Source organism: Alligator mississippiensis, chromosome 2 (assembly GCF_030867095.1).
Source record: "Alligator mississippiensis isolate rAllMis1 chromosome 2, rAllMis1, whole genome shotgun sequence".
In the NCBI taxonomy this organism is placed as follows: domain Eukaryota; kingdom Metazoa; phylum Chordata; order Crocodylia; family Alligatoridae; genus Alligator; species Alligator mississippiensis.
Window position 1 is genome coordinate 64,271,037 of NC_081825.1, and position 27,936 is coordinate 64,298,972.

The window sequence follows — 27,936 nt, forward strand, 5'->3', positions numbered from 1 at the left end:
TAAAACCTGCCTTCTCAATTTCAGCAGGTCTTAACTGATAGGCTATTGACATAAGTCAGCCTGAAGCCCCTATTTGCCAAGGATCTAGACTGTAAAGCTCCAAGATCAACATCTAGTGGCAGTCCAACCTGACCCTGAAATCACTGCTAAACTTCTGCTTCTGAGTCCAACTAGCAGCTGGTAGTCCTTAGAATTTGATTCTGCTCCCACTGTATTCTGTAGCATCTCCCTTTGACTTCAATGGTAAAAGGTTAAACTAGGGGTCAGCAACATTTTCAGACGGAGTGCTGAAAACACCCCACCTCGAGCCATACCTTGACTTGGCTTGCCAGGAGCAGATGACAGGTGAGCTGCAAGGGGCCCAATCCTCATTGCTGGTGGTAGGTGCCTATAGGCCAATGGCAGGGGATGGGCCGGGGTTGCACTGCCCAGCCCCTTCCCTGTCGTGCAGCCCAAGGTGCGCGTGTAGCTACTGCTAGAAATGGAGCCTGGGCCGCTTGCAGCAGGTGGCATACAGGCTGCAAACAGCTGTACAAGGATCTGGAGCCCTGGCCCCTCCCCGCCATCCACCTGGAGGTGTGTGGGTGCACCTGCCATGAGCAGCAAGCTGTGGGGGTTTGGGGGGGCTTTGCAAATCTTGATGCAGTGGCTTGCAGCCCCCTGGCCACCTGCCATAGCCAGCTGGACCTGTGGTTTGGTCCCTACTGCCTGCCACAGAGCCTGGGCTGCTCACAGCAGGCAGTGAGGAGGCTGCAAACAGCTGCACTGAGGTCTGGCCTGGTTCACTGCTGGCAGCAGTTGAAATGTGAGACTCAAGGCAGATGGCGGAAGAGGGACCAGGATTGCACTGCTCTGGCCCCTTCCCAGCTGTACGCCATGAGGTGTGTGCACTGCTGCTACCAGCCATGGAGTCGAGCCAAGGCTCTAGACTTCGATGCAATGGTTGCAGCCTCTCAGCTGCCTGCTGCAGCTAGCCCAGGCTCTGACCATCTTCTGCCTGCCACAGAGCCTGGGCTGCTTGCAGCCTCCCCACCACCAGAGTCTATGACTGGCATCAGCTGTCCAGAGCCTGGGCCAGCTGTGGCATGCTGAGCAAAATGGCTCACATGCTAGTGGTTGCCGACCCCTGGGTTAGACCTATCCGTTAATTATTTCTCTCCTTAGGTTTGATGTTTAAGTTCAAAGGAATCATTATATTTACTTCAACTGGAATTGGATTAGAATCTTTACTCTGGTAGAGGTGATGCTAGTCTATGGCAGAACTGCTGTTACATAAATAATATAATACTCTAATAACTTTACAAGAATTTATAAATGCCATCTGCTGAACATAAATTGTTTTTAATAACTAGAACTATAAACCTGAATTGAGACTGTCTCTATCACCTCCCTATCTTGTTTTAAACCAAAACAGGTGTTTAAATTTCATTGACAGTTGCCTTATGTTTGTTGCCTAGTGCTATGTTACAGCATAACCATGTGCCATGATTACATTGTATTATGCTAAGGTATTTCAAATCATGTTGGTTTATTTAGTTTAGGTAACTTGATTTATGGAAGGGAGGAAGACAGGCAGGCAGCTCTATTTTCTTTATTTGCTTTTAATTCAAACAGACCCCAGGAGCTATGCCTGGAAGAAATCAACTAATGCCACAGTCAAATTAATCAGAAAACATAATCAGACCACCAAAATTATAAGTTGTTTTGTCAAAGAATGTTTCATTTAAATCTCTTAAAAAGGAACTACCAAATAATTTGCTGCTCTTAAAACTTTTAGCATGCCCAGTTAGAGGAGGGAAGGGTTAATGACCTAAAAATAGCTCAGTCAGAGTCCGGGGGTAGGAATAGCAAAGCCCTGGGGCTGGGGTAAGTAGCTAGGCTTTCCCAATCTCCAGGCTGTGCTGTGAACACATGTAAGCCTTTACAAGAATGGGTTAAACCTTTCTCAGTCTAAATTGGTTCCCTCCCTGAGGTGACCTAAGTGTAACACTATAGGTACCCTAAATATCCTCATACCTTTTGGTGTGTTTCCAGTTTAGGGTCTGATCTTGATAATTGATGTTAAAAAAAAATAGAAATAATCCTAGAAGTAGCAGCCAGAAGCCACAAATCCCACCTTTCTGGGGGAAAGCCTTTCTTATTGGCCTACAGAACCAGGTTCTACCCCCCCACACACACACCCTGCTCCCCCTTACTTGCTCTCCCAATGGCCCTGCAGGTCTTGCACTTCTAGCTGCCTAGTCAATAGGCCAGCATCAAGAGGAAAGATAGAATATGCTCTCAGAGCTGCCTAGCACATGTCCTGGTGATTAGGACAAATTTCTAGGAAGTGGGAGAGGTGGGTTTAAGCCCTCTCAATCTGAAGGTGGCCTAGTATTCAGATACCAGTTTCTTTAGCAAATACTCTAAACTACTGTATTGAGCAAAAGATAGCTGCACACTCCTCATTTTCTTTCAGTGGTACTGTGTCAGTTAGACATTTTAGTTCAAATTGGCACTTCTTTTCCGAATTATCTGGATTCTGATATAATGAAACACCTCCCTTACAGCTATATCCCTAACCTCTGAAAGGGAGGATGGGTTCAAGAACACCCTTTTACTTACCTACAGCTGACCAATAGGAAAGCTTAACTCCCCACTGAACAAATAGGCAAGATGGATACAAAGCCTAGGCATCTAAACCTGCAAATTTGAGTTGCCTGCCTAAGGTGCAATACTTAAATTTCAGGTGATATAATGTCTAAAGGGATGTTTAGAGGTTGATTCAAATATGGTCTTTGTTATAAAATTCTTCTCTTTACTGTTAAGAACCAAAGGAGGCAACAATTAAATTGCCTTCACTGCTATTTTACTATAGGTAGTTGAATGGTGAGAACATGACACCATTCAAAGGACATTATTCTAAGTGTAATTTCTTTTTCAGAGAGAGTGAACAAGACCTGAAATTACATTGGCTGAAATGTATAATTTGCAAAGATTATTAAATCCACTATCACCAGAAAGGTGTTTGCATCTGCAAACATTTTGTACAAGTTGCAAATTACTGTTCCTTTTTCCTTTGATAATATGTTCATACTGACAAGTTATTTAATAACTGGAAATAAATATTATTCTCATGTGTGCTTTTGATATCCTGTTTGAAGGTACAGAGCATCAGGTGACAATACAGATAGCAAAACTTAGGTATTTAACTATGTCAAATTTCTTTGTGAATGATTGACATAAATAATATTTTTCTTAGGAGAGATTCTAGATGTTAATCTTTTTTATGTGTCTTTCTGTACAAGTAAATTTTTTTTTCCAGTAATATGCCTTGTAGGACTGGGTCTGGTGGTTTTCTTCTTCAGCTTCCTGCTGTCAATATTCCGCTCCAAATACCATGGCTATCCATATAGGTAATCTTTTATTATATTAAATTCTAACTTTTGAATTTTCTGTTGATTTTCTCAGGATACAAGGTGAGTGGTCTGTCTCAAATGTTTTGAGCTGGTAGGTTACCATGACTGCTGCTACTGTAGATCTTGGCTCACTTTGCCTGCCTGGTTTGGTCAGCACCTTTTATCTTGCCAGTCTTTCTCAGGTTGTATAGACCTGCATGGCGCTCTCATCTTCTAGTGTTATTCCCGTATATTATAGATAGTCTCAGGAATCTGTGAAAAGCTAAGAGGGAGACAGGAATTAGGAGGAAGACAAACTGGGGGGGTGGAGGGGAGGAAGGACACAAAAGGGAAAGAACTTGGAACAGAGTCTCATATGATTCATTTTGGAGTCTGTTCTGGTATAGTGATGCTCTGGCATACCATTAGGAGCAATGAAATTTAGTTGTTAAATGACATAGTGATTTTGTGGTTGTTAGACAAAGGACACCATTGCTAAAGTGAAATAGATCATTGCTAACCTTCCTTCTTCGTGAATATTCAGTCATTTATTCTCCTTTAAAGTCTTTTTAGGGGTGTCTAAAAAGAGTTGATGTGGGGAATAGTCTGTGCTCTCATTATTTTGTTCACCAGTTGGACCTAATGTCTGACACGTCATTAAATTATTTTCTTTATTGGCTCCATGGAAGGTAAAGCTCTGGAAGTGGAAGTTGATGAGGTTTGCTATGGTCATTAATTCCTGTTGCTCAACCTTATACCAGCCCCCTGAAAAGTTCTGTCTACTCTACAGATGAGCTTTACCTGTAGTCATTATAATGGATGAATCACCCTGTCAAAATACTCTGTAAGAAACTTCACATATCATATGAACTAAATCCACAAATACTTCAAATCTGAATATACTACCTCTGATGGGTGGAGTTTTTCCCCACCTTTTGGGACATAAAAATACCACTAGTGCTGCATTTGTATGAAAGCTTCAAAATGATAGAAGAGTGGGTGGATAATAGCATACATTCTAGAAATAAGTATCAAAACAACTTTTTAGATGTGAGCTCTTAACTGAAATGGGAACAAAGCTTGGTTGTCACTTTTTAAGGAGACTGCAATTTGTATATATCAGTGCATCTGATTTTCAGTTTATTAAGTTTTATTAGCTTTTTATTCTAATAATAAGAAAGGATATATATTAATCTGCATTGCATGCTTAAATGTTAATTATTCTCGGTAATTTTTTTTAAAAGCTATGTCAGTTGAAAAAGCTTAAAGTCTGATTAATGTGCACTTCAGCTACGTCAGCAAGGTTAGCTTAATTATATCATCTTTCTTCAAAATCATTAGCAAATTTGAGGGTGTCGAGAGTGCTGGTATCTGACAATGCATTGCAAAAGAACCTATAGAGTGCTAAAAAAAGTGGACTGGAAGACATGGGCATGTCTTACCCACAGTGCAGCATTGCTTTTGATAATACTTTTGTTGTGAGGATGGTGCTGCATTGGTAAAGCCTGTCAACTGTGTATGTGCTTAAAGGAAATTACAATACCAGCAGCCAATACTAACTAAACTTTCTTTTGAGTATGTAGCCATAGTCCTTATCTGGCTGCTAGGAAAGATATGTCTGTGGCATAAAAAAAATATTTTGTTTGTTGACATTATTTCTACAGTGGAGCAAAGCTGTCATTTGGGGCCATCATCTTTAAAAAGGCAATTTCTCAGGTAGTTGGAGACAATACCATGTAGGGATTGTAAAATCACAGGCCATGTTTAAAAAGTACAAAGAAGATGCTCTGTTTTCTCTGATCCTGTATTGTCCTTTTAAGCCTCTTTTCAGCTGAGTTAAGTACCACATGCCATTCTTATTGCTAAAAAAAAAGTTTCTCTTAAAAAAATAAAGATTGATAATGATGATGATGACAACTAATGATTTCAATTATAGCTTTGGGTGTACTAGTTTGTATTTGTTTTGAAATGACTTCATTTTGAACTTCAAAGGATTAAGCTAACCATACGAAAAGTGCAGGAGTAATAAAATATTGCTGTCTCCCTATAACTAGTATTGTAACTAACCACCTTCCTCAAAATACATTTTTACTGTAGACTTAGGCTCCCTGGTCCTCACACCAGATAATGTTTACAAAAAACATGTTGGTTTCACTTTTGCTAGCAAATGCCTCCAGGTTAGCTGCTCTAGTGTGGGCATTCACCCCCAAAATGGAGCAGAGGTACTCTTCATATCTAAACCTTCCTCAAATTGTATCATTGTAATTATCATCCAGCTTGATAGCTTAGCTTCGTGTCAGAAACAGATCCAGTCCAATAAACACTAGTAAAAAAATAATAATTTGTAAACAAGATTTGTGGAAGTAGGGGAATATGTGCTGAATAATATCACTGCTGTATGATCAGCAGTTGGTGTAACCCATCCTTTACTTAGCTTTGTCTGTTCATAGTGTGAGCTGCGTCACATGGGGGCCTTGCTACTCACCTGTCTAACACATCTGGCATACTTCAGTGTAATCTAATAAATAGCAATTAATAAGACAAAATACCATGTTTTGAGATATTCTAAAGACCCTTCTTTTACATTCTTGCTTGAAGTAAGGCCATAAATCAGAAGTCAGTATTTTTGCTAATTACAGGGTTGGTTTTTTTCCTGTTATGCAGCTTGGTTTTACATATCTGTGTAGCTGTGTCTACTGCATAAACCTAATAATCTATTCTGGCAATAAAAAAGTTCTTAACTCTAATGTCTTAGGGCAACTTACGTGGACATTTGCACCTAGAGGGAGAACTAAAAAAATATATTTACATCCTTTTTGCGGTAACAAAGAGCATGATTAATTTCATTCATTATTTCCAGATTACTAAAATTGTGTTGTTCCATCCATTTTAGACAATTTCTAGCCCTATCTGTGAATCAGAAAAAATAGCATAAATTAATTAAAATAGATTTTGGAAGAAAAATGAAAAATAAATGTGGTATAGAATCTTCAAGAAGATTATTATTCTTCATGAAGATTTTGAAAGAGAACATCATCTCCCTTTTAAGTAACTTAACATTAAAAGTAGATCCTATCACAGATGTAAAGGAAAGGACATATAGTATTTTGAAAAAGGGAAGGGATAACCTTCAGAATTACAAGTTAACAAGCCTTGTATCAAAATCACGAGTTATGCTTGACTAGGCTGCAGTACGTCAGAGAAGGGCCTGGTGGTTACAGTAGACCATGGGATGATTATGAGCCAATAGTGTGCTCTTGTTGCAAAAAGTGCAAATACTGGCATCACTTGCAAATCAAAAAAAAGTGACTGTTCTAGTTTTGGGCCCCACAATTCAAGAAGAATGTGGACAGATTAGAAAAAATCCAGCACAAAGGGCATCCATACACTTACTGGGTATTTGGTCTAATGCATGTTAACTAGCATGTGTTGGAGCAGATTCAGTTAATCAAGTCTGCTGAAATATATTAATTAATGCACTCCAGTAGCCTTTGTGTCATGTCTGTTTAGCATCCCCATGCTTCAAAATGGCGGCAGAAACACTTGAACTGACGCTCATCGAAGAAGCTTTAGTTCAGGCACCCCCAATGCCACTTTGAAGCACAGGACACTGAATACATGTGATGCTGTGAGTGCTTTAATTAGACTGGTTCCTGGAGCTGCTCTAATTAAAGCAACACCCTCCTCCCTCCCCCCAACCCTGGAACATGTGTATAGATGTCCAGAGTGACAAAAATAACTAGAGATCTGAAAAGCACAGTCTGGAGAAGAGGAGACTTAGGCAGCAGATTTGATAAAAGTCTCCAAATCCCTGTCAGGCAATTATAGAGTGGATACAGATGGACTTTTCTTTGTTGCTGTAGGGGATAGGACTAGAAGCAATGACCTTAAGCTGCAGCAGAGGAACTGTTAATTGGCTATTAGAAAGAACTTTCTGACTATGTGAATGGTCAAGCATTGGAACAGGTTCCCTAGAGAATTTGTGGAATCTCCCTCCCTGGAAATTTTCAAGACCAGATTGGACAGACACTTGGCTGGCATAGTTTAATCAGGGAAGATCCTACCTTCACCAGCAGGCTGGACTACATGAGCTTGTGAGGTCCCTTCCAGCCATCCTTTCCTATGATCCAGAAAACTTGTTATAACTACAGTTAAAAAGTAGAATTGCAAAATGCCTGAACTATTAACATGAGAAAGACATGAACAAGGAAAAATTATATCTTTGTGACCTTTTGGAAGCCTTTGTCAATAAAGCTGTTTGTCATAAGAAGAATTCACTGCAGTTTATCTGGGAATTTTCCCAAGCCTTTGGTGAAGTTCATCATGAGAATAGAGGAGTAAAGAGTGAAATTGATGGTGGCAGTTCCGCAATATGAGGATGACAGTCTCCCACTAAACAGGGAAGTCATCAGTGAGTCTGTACATGACAGGAGGCTTATCTGAGATCTATATATTTGACTGTAGATGTGGCACATAGTTCTGGGAGGGAAGAGGAGATCCTGGTGATGTTGGGTCACAGCTCATCTCTTTCATCTATCTGACTCCACAATGAGGTGAATTTACCTGACAAGATTAATGCCTTGTTATACATCCTGGCACCATTGGGAATAATTCAGTGCTTGCATCTCCCAGGTGTTGCATTTCTCTAGATTGGCCTTCTAGGTGTCCATAAATCTCTTCTTTTGTCCACCTCTAAAACAGTGACAATTGGTGACTTGAGAGTATAAAAAGGAGTGAAGTACTGTCATAGATTTAGCCCCTTCCTTCTTTTAGTACTTCTTTGAACAAGTAACAATCTTAATCTTTCTCACACATATATCAGTAAGAGCGCATTTCTCACATAGCAACCAGTCCCTTTCTGACCTCACTATCCTCATGTGCAAGGGATATCAAGCATCTTTTTTCTGCTAATTGTTTATTTCCTACCCTTGGGAATTCCCCCTCCCCTCCCCAATTTCACAACTCTGGCTCCTTTTCTTAACAAGTGCTGTGCTTGCTTCCCTCCGCAGACCTAATGAAAAATGCTTTTTATACAAAAGTTTGCCTAATTTTATCTGAACCATACAACTGGTCCAATAAAAGATAATCATGCAAAAAAATCCTTGCCCTGACATGGTTATAGAAACTACTACATCCAAGATAGAAAAAAAATAGGTTGCTTGCTGTCACAAAACTAAGGGGATAGATAATATCCACTCTAGAATATTGAAGGAATTGACAAACAAAATAGTAGCTCCTCTAGCACAGATCTTCACTAAATCTTCACTCTCAGATCGGGTACAGTACCCTAAAATACCAAATGTTAGCGGCTGTTTTTAAATAGTGGAGACAAAATACCTGTTAACTTGACTTTACACAGGCAACCCCTGCTTAGTGCTCTTTATTGGTTCCTGGAAAACTGAGCATTAAGCTAAATGAGCATTAAGCGAAACTGAAAGTATTTGACAACCCAAGATAGTGATCACAAGTGTTTTTAATGACCCAAGATGGCAGTTGCGAGCGTTATAATGAAACTTGCAGATCACTAAGTTAAATCAGGTATCAATTTAAAATGAGCATTATAGCGAAACTGAGTTAAGCAGGGGTTGCCTGTATAAAGGTGCCTGTAGATGTGCAGGGAAGCTGCTCCAATGTGCTATAATTAAAACAAGTTGGAGCAGACTCAATTAACTGAGTCTGCTGGAGCATGCTAATTAGCTTGCTCCAGCCACCTCCATGTCTTGTGTATCAGCATCCGTGTGCTTCAGCATGGTAGCGGGGGCACGATGAGCTTTAGTTAAAGTGCCCCGCCACCATTTTAAAGCATGGGGACACTGATACATTAGACTCTGAGGGTGCTTTAATTAGAACAGCTCTGAGAGTTGCTCTAATAAGATCTTAGAAAGATACCGAAGGCAAAAGAAATCAAAGATATGCAAGTAAAGAGAAGTGGGACAAAACACAACATGGGTTTATTTGGGGACGGTAGTGTCAGAATAATTTGATATCACACTGCAGCACTTGGGTGCAGAAAAGCATACACACCTATGTCCTGCCCAGCCATCGCAGGGCTGGAACAAAACATGAGGGAGGGAAGGCTGGAAAACTCTTTGCACTTGACAGACCTCACTCCCACCTTCCCTGACCATCCCTGCCTACAGTCACTTGAAACAAAAGCCTGCAAACTCTCTGAGCTGCATGCTGTAGGGAACCCTGGCCAGCCCAGTGTTCACTCTGCAGGCTCTTTGCTTCCCTGACCTTCCTTACAAACAAACCTGGGAGATAAAGTGAAGCTTTTGATATCACATCTCATGGGAAATCGTTAACCAGCTACAGAGAATGGGGATCAATGCTAAAATCATAAGGACTGCTTACAGACATTAAAAAAAAAAAAAAAAGGCACTTTAAACTTAGTGCACTCCTGTGCCAAGCCCAACACATGCCCAGAAGACTCGGTACATTAGTTGGACCTGGCTCACCCACCGTCTGTATAGATCAGGCACTTCAGCGAGGCTTTTTGGTGCTTTTATCTAATAATTGATTGAATCAGCTATTAGATAAAAGTGCCAAAAAGCCCTGCAGAAGTGCCTGATCTATACAGATGCTGTGGACCTGGGTCCAACTAGCACTATGCTTCTCCCAGTAAAGCATGGGATTTGGGGGGGCACGGGGTCGGGGGGAGGTTAACGTCTGTAAGCAGCCAAGGTGAATAAAAATTTAGCTTAACGAGACTAAAACAAGTTATGTTAACAGGTGAGTTATCCAAGTAGTATTTTTTTAAAGATTATTCATATAAACTTTCCCACTTGACATTTTATTCAGTGACCTTTTTCCTGGAGTTAGATGTATCTTTATGAAATTTGAAGATGGCAGTAAGCTGAGATTGTCAATATGGAAGAGGACTGGATTTATTATACAGGAAGGGTTAGGTAATTTTACAGGTTGGAGTATTATAACTGAAATGAAGTTAAAAATAATTTATATTGGGATGAACAAGTCCTTTACCTATAAGATGGAGGCAGACTGGAGACAACTGAGAAAGAGAGTATTAGTGATTTTAGGGTGCAGCTGTTTAAGAGTTTAATGTAACCTATCATATATTAGATAAAGTTTATTCAGTAAAGATCAGATGACCGAGTACTATTGTATAAGGCATTGTTAAGAATACTATGTTCAATATTTAGAATACCATATGGACTTCTATTTTTTTATCATATTTACCAGCCTTCAAAGAAGGTAAATAAAACTGAAAGAAGTTCAAGAGGAACCACTAAAATGATGAATAGAAGGTGGGCTCTTTTATCATGAAAGAAGCTTGAAAGGAGATTGTCTTGTTTAGCTTAATCACATGGAATATGATCACTCTTTAGTGCATTTATGGCATAAATATTAGGGAAGGAAAGGAGTTTTCTAGTTTGAAAAACACTGACACAAGATCAAATGGTTACAAAGTGGCTATTCATGGCTATTTAGATTGGAAATTAAATTATTTCTAAATATCAAGGGAATTATGTTTTGGAATAGTTTTCCAAGCAAAGTAGTGGCAAATTGCTTTAAGAGTGAACTGGATTAGTTTATGATGGTGTGAACAAGACCAGGAGTTCTGGTTCAACAGTGCATGTGATCATGTATTAATGATGTCTGTATGGGGTATAGAGGAAACACTTGTAATGTGGTAAGTATCTGGTAATTCCATTAGGGGGACTAGATAATCATGATCACTAGTATAATCCAGATAGGGTTCCCCCTCCCCTCTGCCCCATAAATTTAATTGACTTCTGGGTAAGGTGTCATGTGCATCTTCCTCTGAAGTAATGGGAGATTGGCCACAGCTAAGCCTGGGGCTTTTGACTGGGATATGCTGATGCTTCTGTCTGGGTATTTTAAGAAAACAGAGTTTCCTGGATAGAAGGTATTGCTCTTCTGCTGAGTGTCTTGCCAATTAGGGGGGAGGGTTGCTTTCCTTTGTAGAATGGGGTATGGTCGTAGGTTCTGCATGTCTATTAACCAACTGTTTCCATGTTGTTTTAGTGGCAGGCCATTGGTGGTATCCTTATCTTCCCTGCTTTTACCCATGGCATGTCACAGACTGTCCTTGGCATTGTAGTTGTTGTGCTTTGTGGTTGCATGCAGAGGTTTAAAAGAGCAATTTTGGACAATCCTGGATAAATGGTTCCTTGCAAACAGGGAACTGGACTCGGGGGCCCTGAAACACCCTTCCAGTCATATGTTTCTTATCTGATTCACTTCTAAAAGCTGTGTAATTTACTTCTTTCTGTTGACTCTTCAAAGAGCATTCCTGATGAAATGCAGTAACACTTTACAAGCTGCTGCTTTCCTAGAATCTTCTATGTGTTTTATAAGTAATTGGAACAAACTACTTGCCATTCAATCTCTTGGTGTGATCCTTCCACAGTAGAGAATTATCAGAAAATGTCACTAAAGTCTGAGTTACTCCTTTGATACTACCAGGATTCATTTATTTCCTAATTATCTGCTCAATAACAAAGTCAAAAGCCTTCAAACATTTCTTTATTCTTCCTGGAGGACTGTAACCCAAAAACTCTCTGAGGGTTTTGTTTGAATTAAGATCTCATTGATTCATTGGGCATCAGTGATATCAACCTTGATTTCTACAGTGAATCTCCATGATTATATCATCATCTTGCCTGGTTCTTTCCGGTTAATTTTTTTCTTTGGGTCAGGCCTGTAATTCTCATAATTGTTAATGAAATGACAACGTAGAGAACACTGACCAGAGAACATACCGATCTGTTTATATTTATTTTCTCATTCTGTCGCTTCTGTTTCATATGTACTGTTCTTTTAACATTTGCCATCTCGATTATTTATCTATCCTTTTTTATTATTATATTCTTTCTCAATATCGTCCTTCCCTGATATTCAATAGCTTTATAATTTATTTTTCTTTCCTGCAGTGCCTGCTGATCCTCCAAATTTACCATTGTACAACGAATACAGAATGTATTATCAGCAAAACTTCTGAACTCTGTTGTTTTGTTCTGCAGTGTTCTGTGCAACTATATCTTTCTCCTGTATTACCCCCATTCAGTGCGTCTACCTGTTTGATTATAACAGGATATTCCCACATTTATTCACGGTTGCCTTAATTTTCTGCTTCCTTTCCTCTTTCTTCTTGTTTCAGTCTGTTGACAAAATGGTTTTGATCACCGATTCATTTATACAGTAAATCTTTGTCCACCTCTAGTCTTTTATCCTGCCTGTGCAAGCTGAATATTGCTGTTTTTGCATTTGATACTTGTATTAAAAAGCAAAAGGAAATCCTTGCCTGATTTCACTGTTTCTTTTGAACAGACTTTGATTTATTTTTGCAAAAGAAAAATTCCTAGCTCTACTTTGGGTCCATCAGATTGTATATGTAGAGCTATGAAAAAGTGGGTAAATGTTCATCACTTTTTATACTGTTTGGTTGTAAACAATATGCAAGGAATATTGATGTAATAATACAAATCAGTACAAAGAGCTAGAGGGAGCTATGCCAATGTATTCTAAATGACATTTGGCCCTAAAAATATAATTCAGTAACATGACATATTAACGATAAAATTTGACAATCCAGAAGTAGAGGGGAAGGAGAGGGTTTACAGCTTTTATTTGTGTGTGTTTTGGTGACATTTAAAAGAAAACTAAAATGACTTTCATGTTGCATAAACAGTCACAAGCATCATCACAAATTCACTATACTTCTTCAAAGAAAGTCATAAGTACTAACTTGCTTGTCTGCTGTATATCACTTAACAATATATAAATCTTCACTGAAGCAGCATGCATCAATAAAAGGTCGATAAAATAACATGTCTTCTGCTGTGCATCCTCTTACTTGCCACCACCAACCTCCATGAGCTGAGGATATATCAAGATGAAATCAAATAAAGATAAATCAAGAGCCAAAAACTGGAAAAAAAAAAAAAGGCTATTTCCTTTTTCTCAAACTATATCAAACAAAATAGTGGGAATGCTGCTTCCCCCTGCCCCTAACAGTGCCACTGCCATTGTAGCTCCTCCTGTTGATCACTTTTGTGACAAAATGGAGAGAATGACTGAAAACCCCAAAAAGGTGGGTAAGCATGGGGGAGGGGGAGTCATGCACTTGCACCCCGATATCTCTTCACACTTCTCTTTGCAGGCAGAATAATGTGTGTTAGACCCCGACTCCATGCAGCACCTCACGACTAGGGAGATGACGATCCAATTGCTCATGGATCCTGTTACTCATTAGCCAGAGCAAACAACAGCGTACATTGCTCCCAACAGCTTTATTCAGAATGGAGACAGCTTTGGACTAGCTCCCAAAAAACAAACAAACTGGGGAGCCACCCTGAACCATATTTTTTTCACATTTTATACACCTTGGTTCATACATATTCATATTTGTTCCACCTCTGTCCCTCCTTCTGTTCCACCCATTTCTCCTCCCATCTTAAGCTCCTCCTCTGTTTACTGTTTACTTTATTAGCATAGACTTGCCTATGCATCTCCCTCATTTACATGCCTCTCTGCTAAGAGCACATGCATAAAGACTTTGACCTCTGCTTCTTTTGGTCACTTGCTGGTTCTTTCTCATTCTTTGCTGATTTCAGCACCATCTCCAAGGTCTTGCTTCTGCTTTATCTCCTCATGATAGCTGGTGGGCTGCATCTTGTTTTTGTTGGACAATGGGCTCTAACACTACAACTGTTTAGAAAACTGCTTGCCTTAGCATTTGCAAGGTTATTTTTAATAGATTCATAGATGTTAGGGTCAGAAGGGACCTCAATAGATCATCAAGTCTGACCCCCTGCATAGGCAGGAAAGAGTGCTGGGTTTAGATGACCCCAGCTAGATGCCTATCTAACCTCTTGAACACCCCCACGGTAGGGGAGAGCACCACCTCCCTTGGGAGCCCATTCCAGACTTTGGCCACTCTAACTGTGAAGAAGTTCTTCCTAACATCTAGTCTAACTCTGCTCTCTGCTAGCTTATGGCCATTATTTCTTGTAACCCCCAGGGGCGCCTTGGTGAGTAATACTTCATTTTGCCTTGTGACCGGCAGCTCTGGTGAGACGCAGGAAAAAGCCTTTGTATTTAGCTGCAAATCTAGTGCTCCCCAAAATCCAAATTGTCACCCTAAAATGTGTATATATATTTTCATTTCATTCACACCCAATTCACCACTGCAGGAAAGCTGGATAAGCAAAGGCCTACAAATATATCAGTTTTGATTACATTATTTTTGCAAGTTATGTCTTATTTTGAAGCTTCTCCAACCTCATATGGAGGTTCTCTCTCCCTCTCGGGTGTGTGTGTGTGTTTGTGTGTGTGTGTGTATACTGTAGTAATCAATACATTTTTTACACAATGAAAAATAATGATGAGACAATGGCTAGACTGGGACTTAGAGCCAATCAAAAGATATGCTAATGAATGAAGCTAACATTAAGGTTTTGTGCTGTGTAGGTAAACTATAATAAAAGAGAGAAACAGCTTGCTTTAATATGTAGCCTCATAAAGGCCTCTTCTAGAGTTAGTTATAGTTCAGTAGTCAGGATTTTGCAGGCTTTTTGCTGATCCACCTTTCTTGCAATGGTGAGTTGGGATTTCTCCATTTTGCTAAAATAACAGGGCTCCTGTTTTAATTGCTGGCATTTATTGTTGAAAAAGTTGTTTTTGTTTCTACTCTTCAAAATTGTTCCTCTTGCCCTACCTGAAAAGCATTTTCTAACTTTCTGTCTTTCTCTGAGAGAACTGTTTTGTAACCCAAGAATATATTAGCACTGGCATGTTCCCACCACACACAAAAAACCTATCTTACGTACTATATTTTAGCCTTACTAGGAATTATTCATGTCTTCATTCCGTGCCCAGCAAAATAGCCTCAGCAAAGAACTAATGTGATGCAATAAGACAACAGGTATATATTGTGATGTTACTTTTGTGTTTCAAAGCAGCACAAGATAATGCGTTCACATTGTTACTTTGAATTAGTCCTAAGCTTCAGGGGTGTTGGTTGTAGCCATGTTGGTCTAAGGACACAAGCAGACAAGGTTCTTGGGGTAAATGTGATATCTTTTATTAGACCAACTAAGCAGTTGGAAAAATTGTTCATTGCAATCTTTCAGGCACAAACACCCTTCTTCAGGCATAGAGAGAGTCTGCTAGTGTTTGTGTGCTCTCCCGGGTGGAATACAAGGCAATATGCATGGGATGTGAAATAATAGGTGTGAGACAGGGGATGTGAGGTAATAGGTGTGAGACAGGTAGGTGGAGGGGACGGAGGGGAATGTTAACCTGGTGATAGAATGTAGCTGGTAAAATGTAGAGAGGTTATGTGGGGTTATCGGATGGGAGGCAGGTTATAATGTGCCACAAATCCAATGTCTATATTTAGCCCATGATTTTTTGTATCCAGTAGATTTATAAAGTGAAGTTTGTAGGCTTATCTACAAAAACTGTTTTGTAAATTCCCTTGGAGGATTGAATCTAAGAAATTTGTGAGAAAGTGGTTGTCTTGTGAGAAGCAAGTAATTAGGTATTGTTGTTGATAGATTTTTAGTGTGAATTCATTCTGGTACACAGTTGTCATTTGGTTTCTCCTACATATTTTCTATCAGGACATTCAGTGCACTGGATGAGAGATGCTAGATTTCTGAAGGTGCTGGTATAAGATCCAGGAATGATAAGGGTTTGGTTGTGGGGTCTAGTTATTTTTGGAGTGACGGAAATGTGTTGGCAGATTTTACATTTCTTGTCCTGGCATGGTCTGGATCCATTTGGTGTGCTTTGGGCCATAGGAAGTTTGCATTTGGTGATGAGATTGGCAAGGTTTGGTGCTGGTTTAAGGCTAGTATGGGTGGTTCTGGAAAGCTCTTTTTAAGAATTGGGTCTTCTAGTAGGGGTTGCAATTGTTTGAGGATTTTCTGTATAGGTTCCAGGTAAGGATGGTATGTCATAATTAATGGTGTGCGATTAGTGGGGATTTTCTTTTAGTAGTGAAGCAGTTCTTCACTTGGTATCCAGGTGGCTCTTTCAAAAATATGATCCATCTCTCTGGAGGAGTGTCCTTGTTTAGTGAAAACCCTTTTGAGATTTGCGAGGTGATGATCACGGGTGTTCTCCTCAGTGGAGATTTGGTGGTATTGGAGGACTTGACTGTATATTAAAGCTTTCTTGCTGTGTTTAAGGTGGTTGTTGGTTCTGTGTAACTATACATGTTGGCCTGTGGGTTTCTTGTATATGGTCTCCCTGGGCACCCATACACATGCATCAAGGCTGCTCTGATGTGCTGTAATTACAAAGCTGCTCTAATGTGCTATAATTACATCGAGTGTGCTTGAGCATAGTAATTACCACACTCCAGCAGACTCCAGTGTCATGTGTATCAGCATCCCTGCACTGAAAAATGCTGGCCAGGGCACTTTAATTAAAGCTTGTTCAACAAGATTTAATTAAAGCATCCTCCCCCTCCCCCCCCCCACACCATTTTTCAGTGGGGGGATCCTGATACATGTGGCACTCTGGGTGCTTTAATTAGTGCAGTTCCCAGAGCTGCTCTAATTAATGTGCCCCGTCCCCCTGCCTCCCGGAGCACATGTATAAATGCCTGAAGGTGGGTATTTGTGCCTGAAAGCTTGCAAAGAACAATTTTTCCAACTATTTAGTTGGTTTAATAAAAGACATTACGTTTACCCAGAGAACCTTGTCTGCCTATGTCCTTAGACCAACACAGTTAAAGGAATTTCCCTTCCCTTTCTGATTAATTATCTTTTGCTAGTGAGTGCTGTTTACTTTCCATTCTTGACAATGTTTCTTATTCAAAGCAACTTTTTTTCTATTATATCCCAAGTTCACTTCCATCTGACAGCCAACTTTCAGTTAAATGCACAGTATGGCGGTTTTGATTTTACTGAATTAATCTGAATCCCGCTCTTATATTAATTGCTATGATATATGCTATTTCTACAAATAGTTAAATCCATCCTTCATAAATTCCTTACTTCTTGCACAATTTAGTCTCCTTATCAGCCTTTGCATATTTCTCCAAATCAAAATCTTTTGTTTCCATCTTTTTTCGTGTATACTAAAGATATGGATTGAAATAATTGAAATATTTGTTGAATATTTGGGAAATCTGTTTATACAAATAAATCCCCAGTCATATCAAAATCAACCTAAACCTAAATAGTACATTTTGGGGTTTCATTTTTTTACACACCTTTTGCTTGTGTGCAGTTCTTCACTTTGGTTAAGCGAAAGGGATTGACACCCATTTGCATAATATTTTCAACCAAACCCAAGAATCTTTTGAAGTAGTCCTTTCTTCCCCTCTCTCTCTCTTGAGACCTCCTGTCCAGTTTCTCAGTGTCAAGTGGGTTTTACTAAGATTTGGATAAGAATTTGTTTCATTCAGAAAGACAACAAGATGAAAAGGAGTCTGCAGGTTTAGTTATGTTTTGTATGAGAATCTGGCATTTAGAATACTTATCCAGCAATTGAAAGATGTGGATTTGAGTCCATCAAACCTGAAAGATTCAGGTGCACATTTTCTACTTCTCAGGAGAGTTCCCAAGCCATTAGACGATATGGTAGTCTGCACCACTCCTGTTGAAGCTGCATGCCTGTGCACAGAAGAAAGAGAGGAAATTTTCACAAATTCAGAAAATCATTTTATCTTTTTTTGCTATATAGCTTTAGGTCATAGTATCACTCAGTTGCCATTGCATTTAGCCCAATAACTTGGTACTTGAATAAAATATTCCTTCCAGAAAGGCATTGATCTTGATCTGAGGATATCTTGATAGAAAACCCATTACTGTATTTGGTAGTTAATTCCAATGGCTAATCACTGTTAAAGATATGTCTGTCATATCTCATTTGAATTTGTCAGACTTCAGCTTCTGCCCTTTGGTTCTTTGTAATTCCTTTCTCTGCTACAATAAACAGTACTTTAATAACAGGTATTTTCTCTCTGTAAAGATAATTATACTTTGTAATGCTGTCGTTCCTCAATCTTCTTTTGATAAAATAAACTGATTGAGTTATTAAAGCCCTATGATAAGACGTTTTCTCCAGTCTACTAATCTTTTCATGACTCTTTTCTGCACCATTTATTTTTTTTAACATTTTTTTCAGAGTGTGTACGTGAAAACAGTATACAATAGTCTAGCATTGTTCTTACCCTGATAAAACTTACTACTTTTCTGTTTATATGTCCAAGGATTGCACTAGCTGTTCTTCTCACAGGTTCATACTGTTGCTTGTACACTGTGACTGCTTTTAAAGTCTGGATGCAGTCCAATATTCTATATGTTTCACCTACATTCCTTGTATAAGTTTGGCTGTATTGAAAAAAATGTTTTTTGAATGGACCCACTGCTTACCAGGCAGCCCAGATCTCTCTGTCCTTGAGGGCCCTCTTATTGTTATTTTTCATTTTGTGTGGCCCACAAATATCAACAGTAATTTTATATTTACTTTTAAATAACTGATCAAAATTTTGAAGAACCCTATATCACCCCAGGCAAAACACCCCTATCTCATCCATTTAACGTCTTTTATAGGTACTACTCCATGCTGACTTTTAGTCACTGTTGTGCAATACCACATCATCAAACTTGTAATCTCATCAAAGAATGAAATCAAGTTTATTTGGCATAGCCTATTTTTGGCATAACCTGTTTCTCATAAACCTCATGATGACTGATGTTAATTATATGCCTTATCCTTTAATTTTTATCAGATACAGAAACTAACACAATGCATATGTGCCAACCAAATGCAGTTTGTTCCAATCAAAGTTGCAAATGCTATAAGGTTCTGTCATCATCCATAGTTTCATAGACCTTACACATCATTGGGTCCAGCCCCCCTGCACTTGGGTAGGAAAGACTGCTGGGGCCAGATGATCCCAGCAAGGTGGCTGTCAAGATACTTTCTGAAGATAACCAGGGTGGGTGACTGTACCACCTCTGGTGGGAGCCTGTTCCAAACCCTCAGCACTCAACTTGTAAAGAAGTTTTTCCTTATGTTCAGCCTGATCTTTGATCAGTTTGTGCCCATTGTTTATTGTCCTCCTGTGGGGGCCTCGATGAACAGATGCTCCCCCAGGCCCTGATGTATGCCCCTAATATACTTATAGGCTGCCACTGAGTCCCCTCTGAGTCTTCTCTTCTCCAAGATGAACAGTCCCAATTCTTTCAGCCTCTCCTCATATGACCTCTCCGTAGGCCTCTAATCATGTGTGTATGTCCCTCCTTTGGACTCTCTTGAGCTTCTCCACATTCTTCCTGAAGTGTGGCATCCAGAACTGAATGCAGTCTCCAGTTGCGACCTCACCAAGGCTGAATAGAAGGGGAGAATGACATTATTAGCCTTGCTTGAGATGCCTCGGTAGATGTGTGCCAGTGTTTGATTAGCTTTGCCAGCTACAGCACTACATTTATGGCTCATGTTCATTTAGTGACCTGTCACGACACCCAGGTCTCATTCAGTTGTGGTGCTGGCAAGTGTAGCACAGCAGAGCCTGTAAGTGTGTTGCAGATTATTTCTCCCCAGATGGAGCAACTTTATATTTCTCCCTATTAAATGTCATAAGGTTGAGGTCCGCCTGCCTTGCAAGCCTGTCCAGGTTGGCCTGTATTGCCAGCCTGTCCTGGAGGCTGGCAATACAGTCAAAGATCCATGTAAAGATGTTCCTATATTGGTTCTGTCCAGTTGATCAACTATGATATATACTGGCCCTTGTCAGTAAGCTCCTCAGTTGCCTTGCCTTCACCATCATTGGAAATCTAAAGCATAAAATTCGATTCCACTTAATTGAAGACATCCACCATCTTTTATCATTTTAACTGTTATCTGTACAGCTTTCTTAAGAATAAATGAATTTAACAGTGAGGTGATAAATAAGTTAAATCAACAGCAGATTTACACTTATAACTGAGCAGGATAGGGCAGGATATAATTTCGATACTTTTATTTTTTATTTTATCTACTGTTTCCTATTAGTCATTTTTCTCCATTCAACACCATTCCTTTCATTGCATGTTTCTATCCCATAGCAGTAGAGGAGATGCGTACATTTTTCAATGCATAGAAAAGTATGATTGTAACACAAAAAATTACAATGGGAAATGTATCAACAGAAACTACTTTAAACTCTATTAAGAGACTAAAATTCAGGCTGACGATGTCCCTTTAAACTAATAAACCCACATACACAGAGGCACTTGCTCTTTGTAAAACAGTATTGGTAATTGCATAAAAACAATTTACTGAGTGGTTTTATCTAATATATTCTTGAAACAGTTTTCTTAAGAAAGGGAATAAGACCCATTGATAAACACTTTGACTTCCTCCATTCAAAGTAAGGGAGGGAAGAAGGGAGAGAGGAAGAAAGGAAACTATAGTCACAAAGCATTCATATTATTTAGGTAGTATAAGAGCGATGTTGTAGCCTTGATGGTCCAGAAATTATGGAAGTGGGGAAGATTTCTTAGAATGTTATCTGATATGGCTAAGGACAGACATTACACACAAACCGGTTTAAGTGATCAGAAACTGGTTTAAACCTGTAACAAAAAATAAGTTCAGTGTACATAAACCAGTTTCAAAATGGCTGAAGCTGGTTTAAGACAAAACTTGGCTGAATGTAGTATCAGACTTAAGTGATTTGGGTCAAACTGGTTTATGCAGTATCTGTCCCCTTCCTGGTTTAAGTTCCTGGTTTAAGTTAAACCAGAGTCTCCCAGCATCCCAGATGCTTTGCAGCCCTGAGCTTAAGGCTTTTTAAAGCTAATCAGCAGGTCAGCTGGTAATGTCCCTCCATTCCTTCCTTGGAATAAGCTGTTTAAGAAGAGCTTGTACTAACAAGAGAGGCTTTTCTTTTCTTGATGGGCTGCTGAATGCTGTGTTATCAGCCCCCTGCTGGCTCTGTCACCTATCAGATTTGCAGACCATATGAAGAAGCAGGGAGAGGAAGATTGAAAATCTCAGTATTATCAACACATGCATGCAGTCCCACCCCCCCCCCCCCGCCCCCCTTGCCTCCAAGTACTAGCTGGCTGGGAACCTGTACAGGCAGAGTAGAGGTTTACACCCCTCCCTAATCAGAGTGTTCTGCCAGGGCCTGGCCACGCACCCCCCCAGCTCAGCACTGTGGAAGGAAATGGAGGACTGGTCTAGCACCCCCCAGCTTCTAGCCTGAGCCACTGCGGGCATGTGCTTTTATTTCCTCAGTCCAGGGGGAATGTCTGTATGGTTGCAAACTGGTTCAACCTAGGCAGTAGACCCAGTAGACCATAGTGTAGTTGGGACAGAGTTAGTCAAGCTTTTGAATGCAAGACATTCTTTGTCAGGTCTGACCAGAACAAGCCAGGCACAGCATACTAAACAAAGTAGTGGGAGGGGGAGAGAGAAATTTCCAGGGTAGCAGACACAGTTAGGAGAAGAAAAGCTGATTACTGGGCGATCAAGGCCTATAAAAAGGGAGGAGGGTCATTCTGATCTGTCCTGTGTGAAAAGAATTCAGGAGCTGGGTAAAATATAATGTGCTATAAAACCGATACTAGTGTTTCATGGTAGTTATGGCAGTGGATATGTGCTGACAGTTTAATCATTTCTTGCCAAGGCAAGGCTGTGTCTAGTGCCATGCTGTCTGTTGGGCACTAGAGAGTTTGCTCAATATTGTTTGTAATTGCATAATTGGTGGGCACAAATTGTTCTACTCCACAATGAGAACTCTTAGTATTTTGGTACTGCATTTTGAACACAGATTGAAGGAAACTGCCTGATCTGTCACCTATAGAGGTAAGCAGATTCCCAATTTAATAACATGTAAATGAATGAAATTCCAGGGCTGTTTAATCTGATAAACTTCACTTTTTTAAGTTAAATCAGATTACCAACCACTTTAACTGTTACTTTAAATCTATAAGTCATTATAGGAGAATAGGATACCTTATTTATTTTGCTTTTTAATATGTTTCATTTTAGACAATTTTTCACCACTGTAAAAATGTTTTTTAAATATTTTTAAAACTCTATAGCTCTTTATACTATTTTTTATTTGTTTTTAATAATACTTATAGTTGCAAAATTTTGTTTTATGATACTTAGCAGCCATTGCACTTAGGAAATATATAAATATTATGGTAGAATCTTCAATTAAGCCATAAGAAATAATATGAATGTCACTGATGCAGGAAAAACTTAAGGAAACAAGAAGAGAAGTATAGAAGAAAGAAAGAATAACCATGCAAGACACTGACAAACAGAAAAGGGGAACTAATCTCCTAGGTGGCATTATAAATATAACAAATTTGTAACACGGAACACACCTCAGATTTGTAATGTTTATATAATGAAAATAAAATCAAACATGAACTATTGTAGGATTATTTGGAGAATGCTACTTTATGCAACCAAAACAAAGAAAATGTACCCTGGAGCCAGGAAAAACTCTTTTAGTACACAACTAAACAAAAGCATTGTGAAAATTAGAAATGTCTTATGACACTGTATGAGTTCATTTCAGTATGTAACCCCTATGTGCTGTTCTTGTAGACCCTGTTGACAGCACTTCTTTCAATACAGTAACACAACTTGAGTGAACATAGTAGGATTTTACTTTGAGGCCCCTCAGTAAAGTAATAGCATGGTACAAAAATGTTTAACTTTTTAGACATTAACATTTAGTAGAAAGAACATTTGTTTATATGGAGCCTTGAAGATAAAAGGTGAAATTTGTTCATGATTTGAATACAGCCTTTTTCTTTCAGATGTTTTTGACAGTTGCTATTACCAGCCTCATTTCTTGCATAATTAAATTGATTTACTTTGAATGTCTGAACTGGTAAATCTATTTCTAATAAATATTTACTGAGATTTATTTTCAAACTTGTATTCTGTAAAATTGACTTCATTCTTTAACTCGGGTAAACTCTCAGGAATGCTTAATGTATAAATAAAAGACTGAATAATTTACATTTTTTTGTCAAAATGCCACATACATTTCTAAAAATGTCGTTTTCCCTCTATCTTCCACCTTCTTGGCTTGCCATCTACCATTTTACTTTCTCTGTAGAGAGAAGCAGCACAAAGTTTGTTTCATGATGAGAGATAAATCAGTCTCATCTGAGTCAAACAGTGGAATTCAATTCATATAGGTCTTAAGAAATGTGCATGGTAGATACAGCCCCTTCATGGGAAGCTCCTAAGTTTAGTGGTAGTACAGCCCTAGTTTTTTTTCTTAGGAGATTTGGTTTCTGGGTGCCCTCCCCTTTACCATAGTTCCTAAGTTCACAGCCATCTCCCTCCCAGTAGGTACTTGAGTACCTCTTAGGCTGCAAACAGATGTTGCCACTGTGTTGCCACAAAACCTAAGAATTTCTGTGCCATTTGTCATACCATAAATGCCTAAATTTGTGAGCACAACAATTTGTGGTCATAGTTAGTGCCACCATTTTGTTGACAATGACTTTTAACTTATGACAGGAGAGCATGGGCAGCCTGGGGCTCTCCAGCCACCCTAAGCAGGCTTTCCTGTGCTTCAGTGGTCTGATTCTGTATGACCAGAAATCCCCCTGCAAGGGAATTCCCAGGGCCTGGTCTGCAAGTGTGGAGTGAGAAACCCCCTGCACTTGCAGACTTATGCCCTAGCAATGTCCCCTTCAAATGGATCCTGGTGAGCTCTGCTGCAAAGGGACTTTGCTCTGCTGCACCCTGATTTAGGGCATGGTCTGCAAGTGCTAAGCAGAGACCCCCCTGGGAGACCCCATTCCCCCCCTCCCCTCCACAGTTGCCTATACTTGCCATGAGAAATTCTCCTGCAGAGGATTCCCATGGTGCATGTATCATGCTGCTGCACCTATAGAGGTTCCCCTCTTTGCAGACATGTCCCAGTTGAGTGGGGCACAGCACCCAGGACAACACCACCTGTAGACACCATTGAAGGGTATCACCTATGCTAGGACATATCCCAGCATAACAGATCCAGTGTACAGAAGATACCTGTATACAGCCTTAGATTTAGCCTTAGCCTTAAATTTAGCCAATGTTTACTCTTTTGTCTTCATCCTTCTTGATCTGTCTGCCACCTTCGACACTTCAGATGTTTATCATGGTTTGCTTTGTCACTTCACAACTGTAATATTCCTAATTCTCTGACAGCCTTGCTTAAATACTGCTTTACTATATCCTTTTTTGGCTGCTTCTCCCTGTCTTTGATATGGAGTTGTATCCTCCAGGATTATATCCTCAGTCGATTTTCATTTATTTCTCTTGGCTTCTAGTTTTACCAAATTTATGCTGCTGTTTTCCAAACTACTTTTCTACCACCAGCCTCTATATCTATAGTGGTCTTTCTGACATGTTTTCTTAACTAGTCAGTCACTGTGTAGAACTGCCTCCTTTCAGTCGAATTTCATTCTTTCCTGTTAACTCCTCTTTTCTATGACCTTATCACCATTGCCAGATTCGTGGCATAATCTGCCATTTTTCTTCTAATTTTTCTTCTTTGTAAACATTCCTAAATTTTCCTTTCTTCTACTTTGTCTGTGCAATTCTTCCTTCTGATGGTAATTTCCCTTAAATGTAACAGATGGACAAGAAATTATGTCCTCTCTTGATTACCATAACCTGACCTCACTGGTTATCACATCTTTCTCAACCAGGGCTTCCTAAATACCACTGTCAAAATCACCTTCTCTTTGCATGTCTCCAACCACATTATATCCTCTTCCTTGTTTTCTCATCTCAAATCAAATGCACTCTCATCACCCTGGGCTTTCTAAGGGTATAGACACACATACATTTGGAGGCTTTTCAAAAGAGACACATTTTAAAAAGGCAACAGCTGTTATGTTCTAATTGTTACTTGTGGACAAGTTGAGAACAATACAAATATAGCAAAAGCACTCCAACTTCAACACTACTTCGTTCATTTATGTCATTCTGAACTTGTCCATGAGTAACAATTAAAATGTAATAGCTGCTGCCCTTCTGAAGTGTTCCCTTTTTAAAAAACCTCCAATCTTTTTGTGTTCATACCCTTAAAATTCTTGCCCCTTGTTGTCCCTTCTTGCCCCATATTGCCTCCTTGCCTCCTCTTGTAGTCACTACTGTTCCTATTATCTTATTTCTCAATTAAATTCCATTTTTGTACTTTTGGCTTTACACTTATCACCTTACATGTCCTTTCTGCTTCGCATTCTCTTTCTTTCTTCATGTCTCATCCTGCTGTCCACTTTGATCCGCTGTTTTTGCTTCAATATTCACCTAATCCTCCAACTTACAGCCATTTGTCATTTCTTTTTTATTGTCCACATGACTTATCTCATACACTTTTTGTAGCAAGGGCATATCTTCAGATTGGAAAATATTTTTAAATTATACAAAATGTGTATGCAAGTTTTGTAATTATAAAAAAATAACACGGTAAACAAAGAACAGATAAGGGGTCCAGATAAGTGCACAGTAACAAACATGCTAGAGAATTCTACATATCTGTAAGAAGTTGTAAAATAATAGTTTATAAGAAGATAAAGAAGAAACCTCTGTTGAATCTATGGAAATCCCTCCCAGCTTTTCTGTTCATCTAGAATTCCAGCTCTGTAGAAGGCACCAAAACAAAAATAATATGTATATATTCTTTGCTTTATTATGCATTCACTGGGTGAGTCTAGACAATTCTTCTCTTCTTGTGTATCAGTTTCCCCTGTTATAGAATTCTTGAATGAAAAATGCCATATAAGTGTTTATATATATTTATATATATATAGGTGTGTGTGTGTGTATACACATACATGCATATATACATGTGTGTGCATATGTACGTACATGTATATGTGTACGAGTACATACATATATATGTACATACATATGTATGTATGCATATGTATATATAATGTTTATGTAATACAAGTTTTCATTCCATTCATTACAAGGAAAAGTAAACAGTAATAAATACAGGGATGTAATTTCAACTCCACTTCAACACATTTTAATAAATAAAAAAGCTTTTGAAAATATCTGTTGACATACTATCTCTTGCCAGAATATGTGTGCTCTGAAAAATGGGTTTAAATAAATTTTTGGAATGAACACAAATGTTTAAATATCTCATAGAAGTGGCAGTTTTTTGTTTGTTTTTTTTTAACTCTTAACACCAAAAGATTAATTTAATGGGGGGAAAACAGATTCTTGATGTTTATTTTTTAAATAATATTTTAGTGGGGTAATCTTCAAGTTCATACAGTAAGTCTAGTCTTATTTATCTTCATAACTTCTTCATGCTTGCTTGGGTAATTACTTAATATGTGATATGAAAATGTTTACAAGAGTATTTCCCACAGGTACTGAATGATTTTTTCTAATGAATTTATGTTGTAAAGTCCTTGTTTATTCTGCTAAAATAATTTTAAGAAGCCAACTTTTATGCATTTTCAGCATTTAATCATATTTTCCTTTTCTTTTCAGCTTCTTAATTAAATGAACTCAAATGGGATTCACATTAACTTAATGTTTACTATGAAGATAAGCTGTTACTGATACTATCTGTTCACCAACATTACGTTTTATTCAACAGTCTGTGTTCATTCATCTGTTTCTTTGTGATAATTTATATAGCATAATTATAGTGAAATGAATTTGTGGTTTTTATATTTTATGTAATGAATGTTTCATTTAATTTATAGAAACAAGTATAGTAAAACTTAAATATTATAACAGGAGTAGTGAAAAATAGTTTTAAGTACTGTATATTCAGTGGTGCAGGATTTAAACAAAGTTAATTATGCTGTGTCTTTTGGTTGTATGGCTGCCTGTTGACTCTTAGTAAAGGAACATGGAAGCAAATGTTAAAGTACCCTCTCCCCTTGCAAAGTGTTACAATGTTTTCTTTACATGCACTTTAGAAAAATCCTGAACGAAATACTGTTTGTTCTCTGACTGCTGTTGGAGAAACCATACAAGAAATGGAAAGCATAATTTGATTACATAAATACCATTTATTTATGCAACCTTATCAAGCCATCTTGCTTTGAAAAATAAAGAAAATATACGTTGAACAAGCTTTAAAACTGTATGAGTTTATTATTTTCATAGACTACAACTGGTTAAAGTCGTGGTCCTTGGAACTGAATTACTCAAGAAGAATAAAGATTGTGGCCCAAATATTAAGTGGTGCTTCTACTTAAGAGCCTGATCTGCCCAAATAAAACCCTGCACCACAAATTATTAAAAATGTACAAACAAAACTCACTACTCATGATATTTAGGAAGTTCAGCCAATACTGTAACAGGATTAAAGTTTATAAACCTCCACCTGCTAGTCACCCTAGTCAATGAGGTTTTAAATGGCTCCACAGCATTTAGCCTGCCATTCATTGTATTTCTCAGATCTCTTGAAGGTGCTTAGTGTTCCTTAGTAACATCAAGGGCATCAACATTGTAAAAAAGGGGCTCCAGAATTGCACACTACAGATCATTAGTAACAATAATTCAGTCTAGATTGACATCATTGAAAAGCTTGTCGCACTTCCATATCCTCTTGGCATAGAAAGCTGTC

General features: G+C 38.7%; 1 protein-coding gene across 5 annotated transcripts in view; it reads left to right on the plus strand.

Annotated features, from left to right (window-relative positions):
- Window positions 1-27,448, plus strand: part of TUSC3 (tumor suppressor candidate 3) — a 324,556-nt gene extending 297,108 nt beyond the window's left edge. For 2 of the 5 annotated variants that reach the window (XM_014594993.3, XM_059721782.1), the window contains 2 exons: window positions 3,305-3,395; window positions 26,847-27,448. In XM_014594993.3, the coding sequence (XP_014450479.2) occupies window positions 3,305-3,395; window positions 26,847-26,862 (107 nt within the window). In that variant the 3' untranslated portion in view covers window positions 26,863-27,448. Of the gene's footprint in view, window positions 1-3,287; window positions 3,396-12,295; window positions 12,660-26,846 lie in introns of those variants that run through there. The other 3 variants (XM_059721777.1, XR_009459776.1, XM_059721780.1) reach the window with 3 other exon arrangements.
- Window positions 27,449-27,936: the final 488 nt, after the last annotated feature.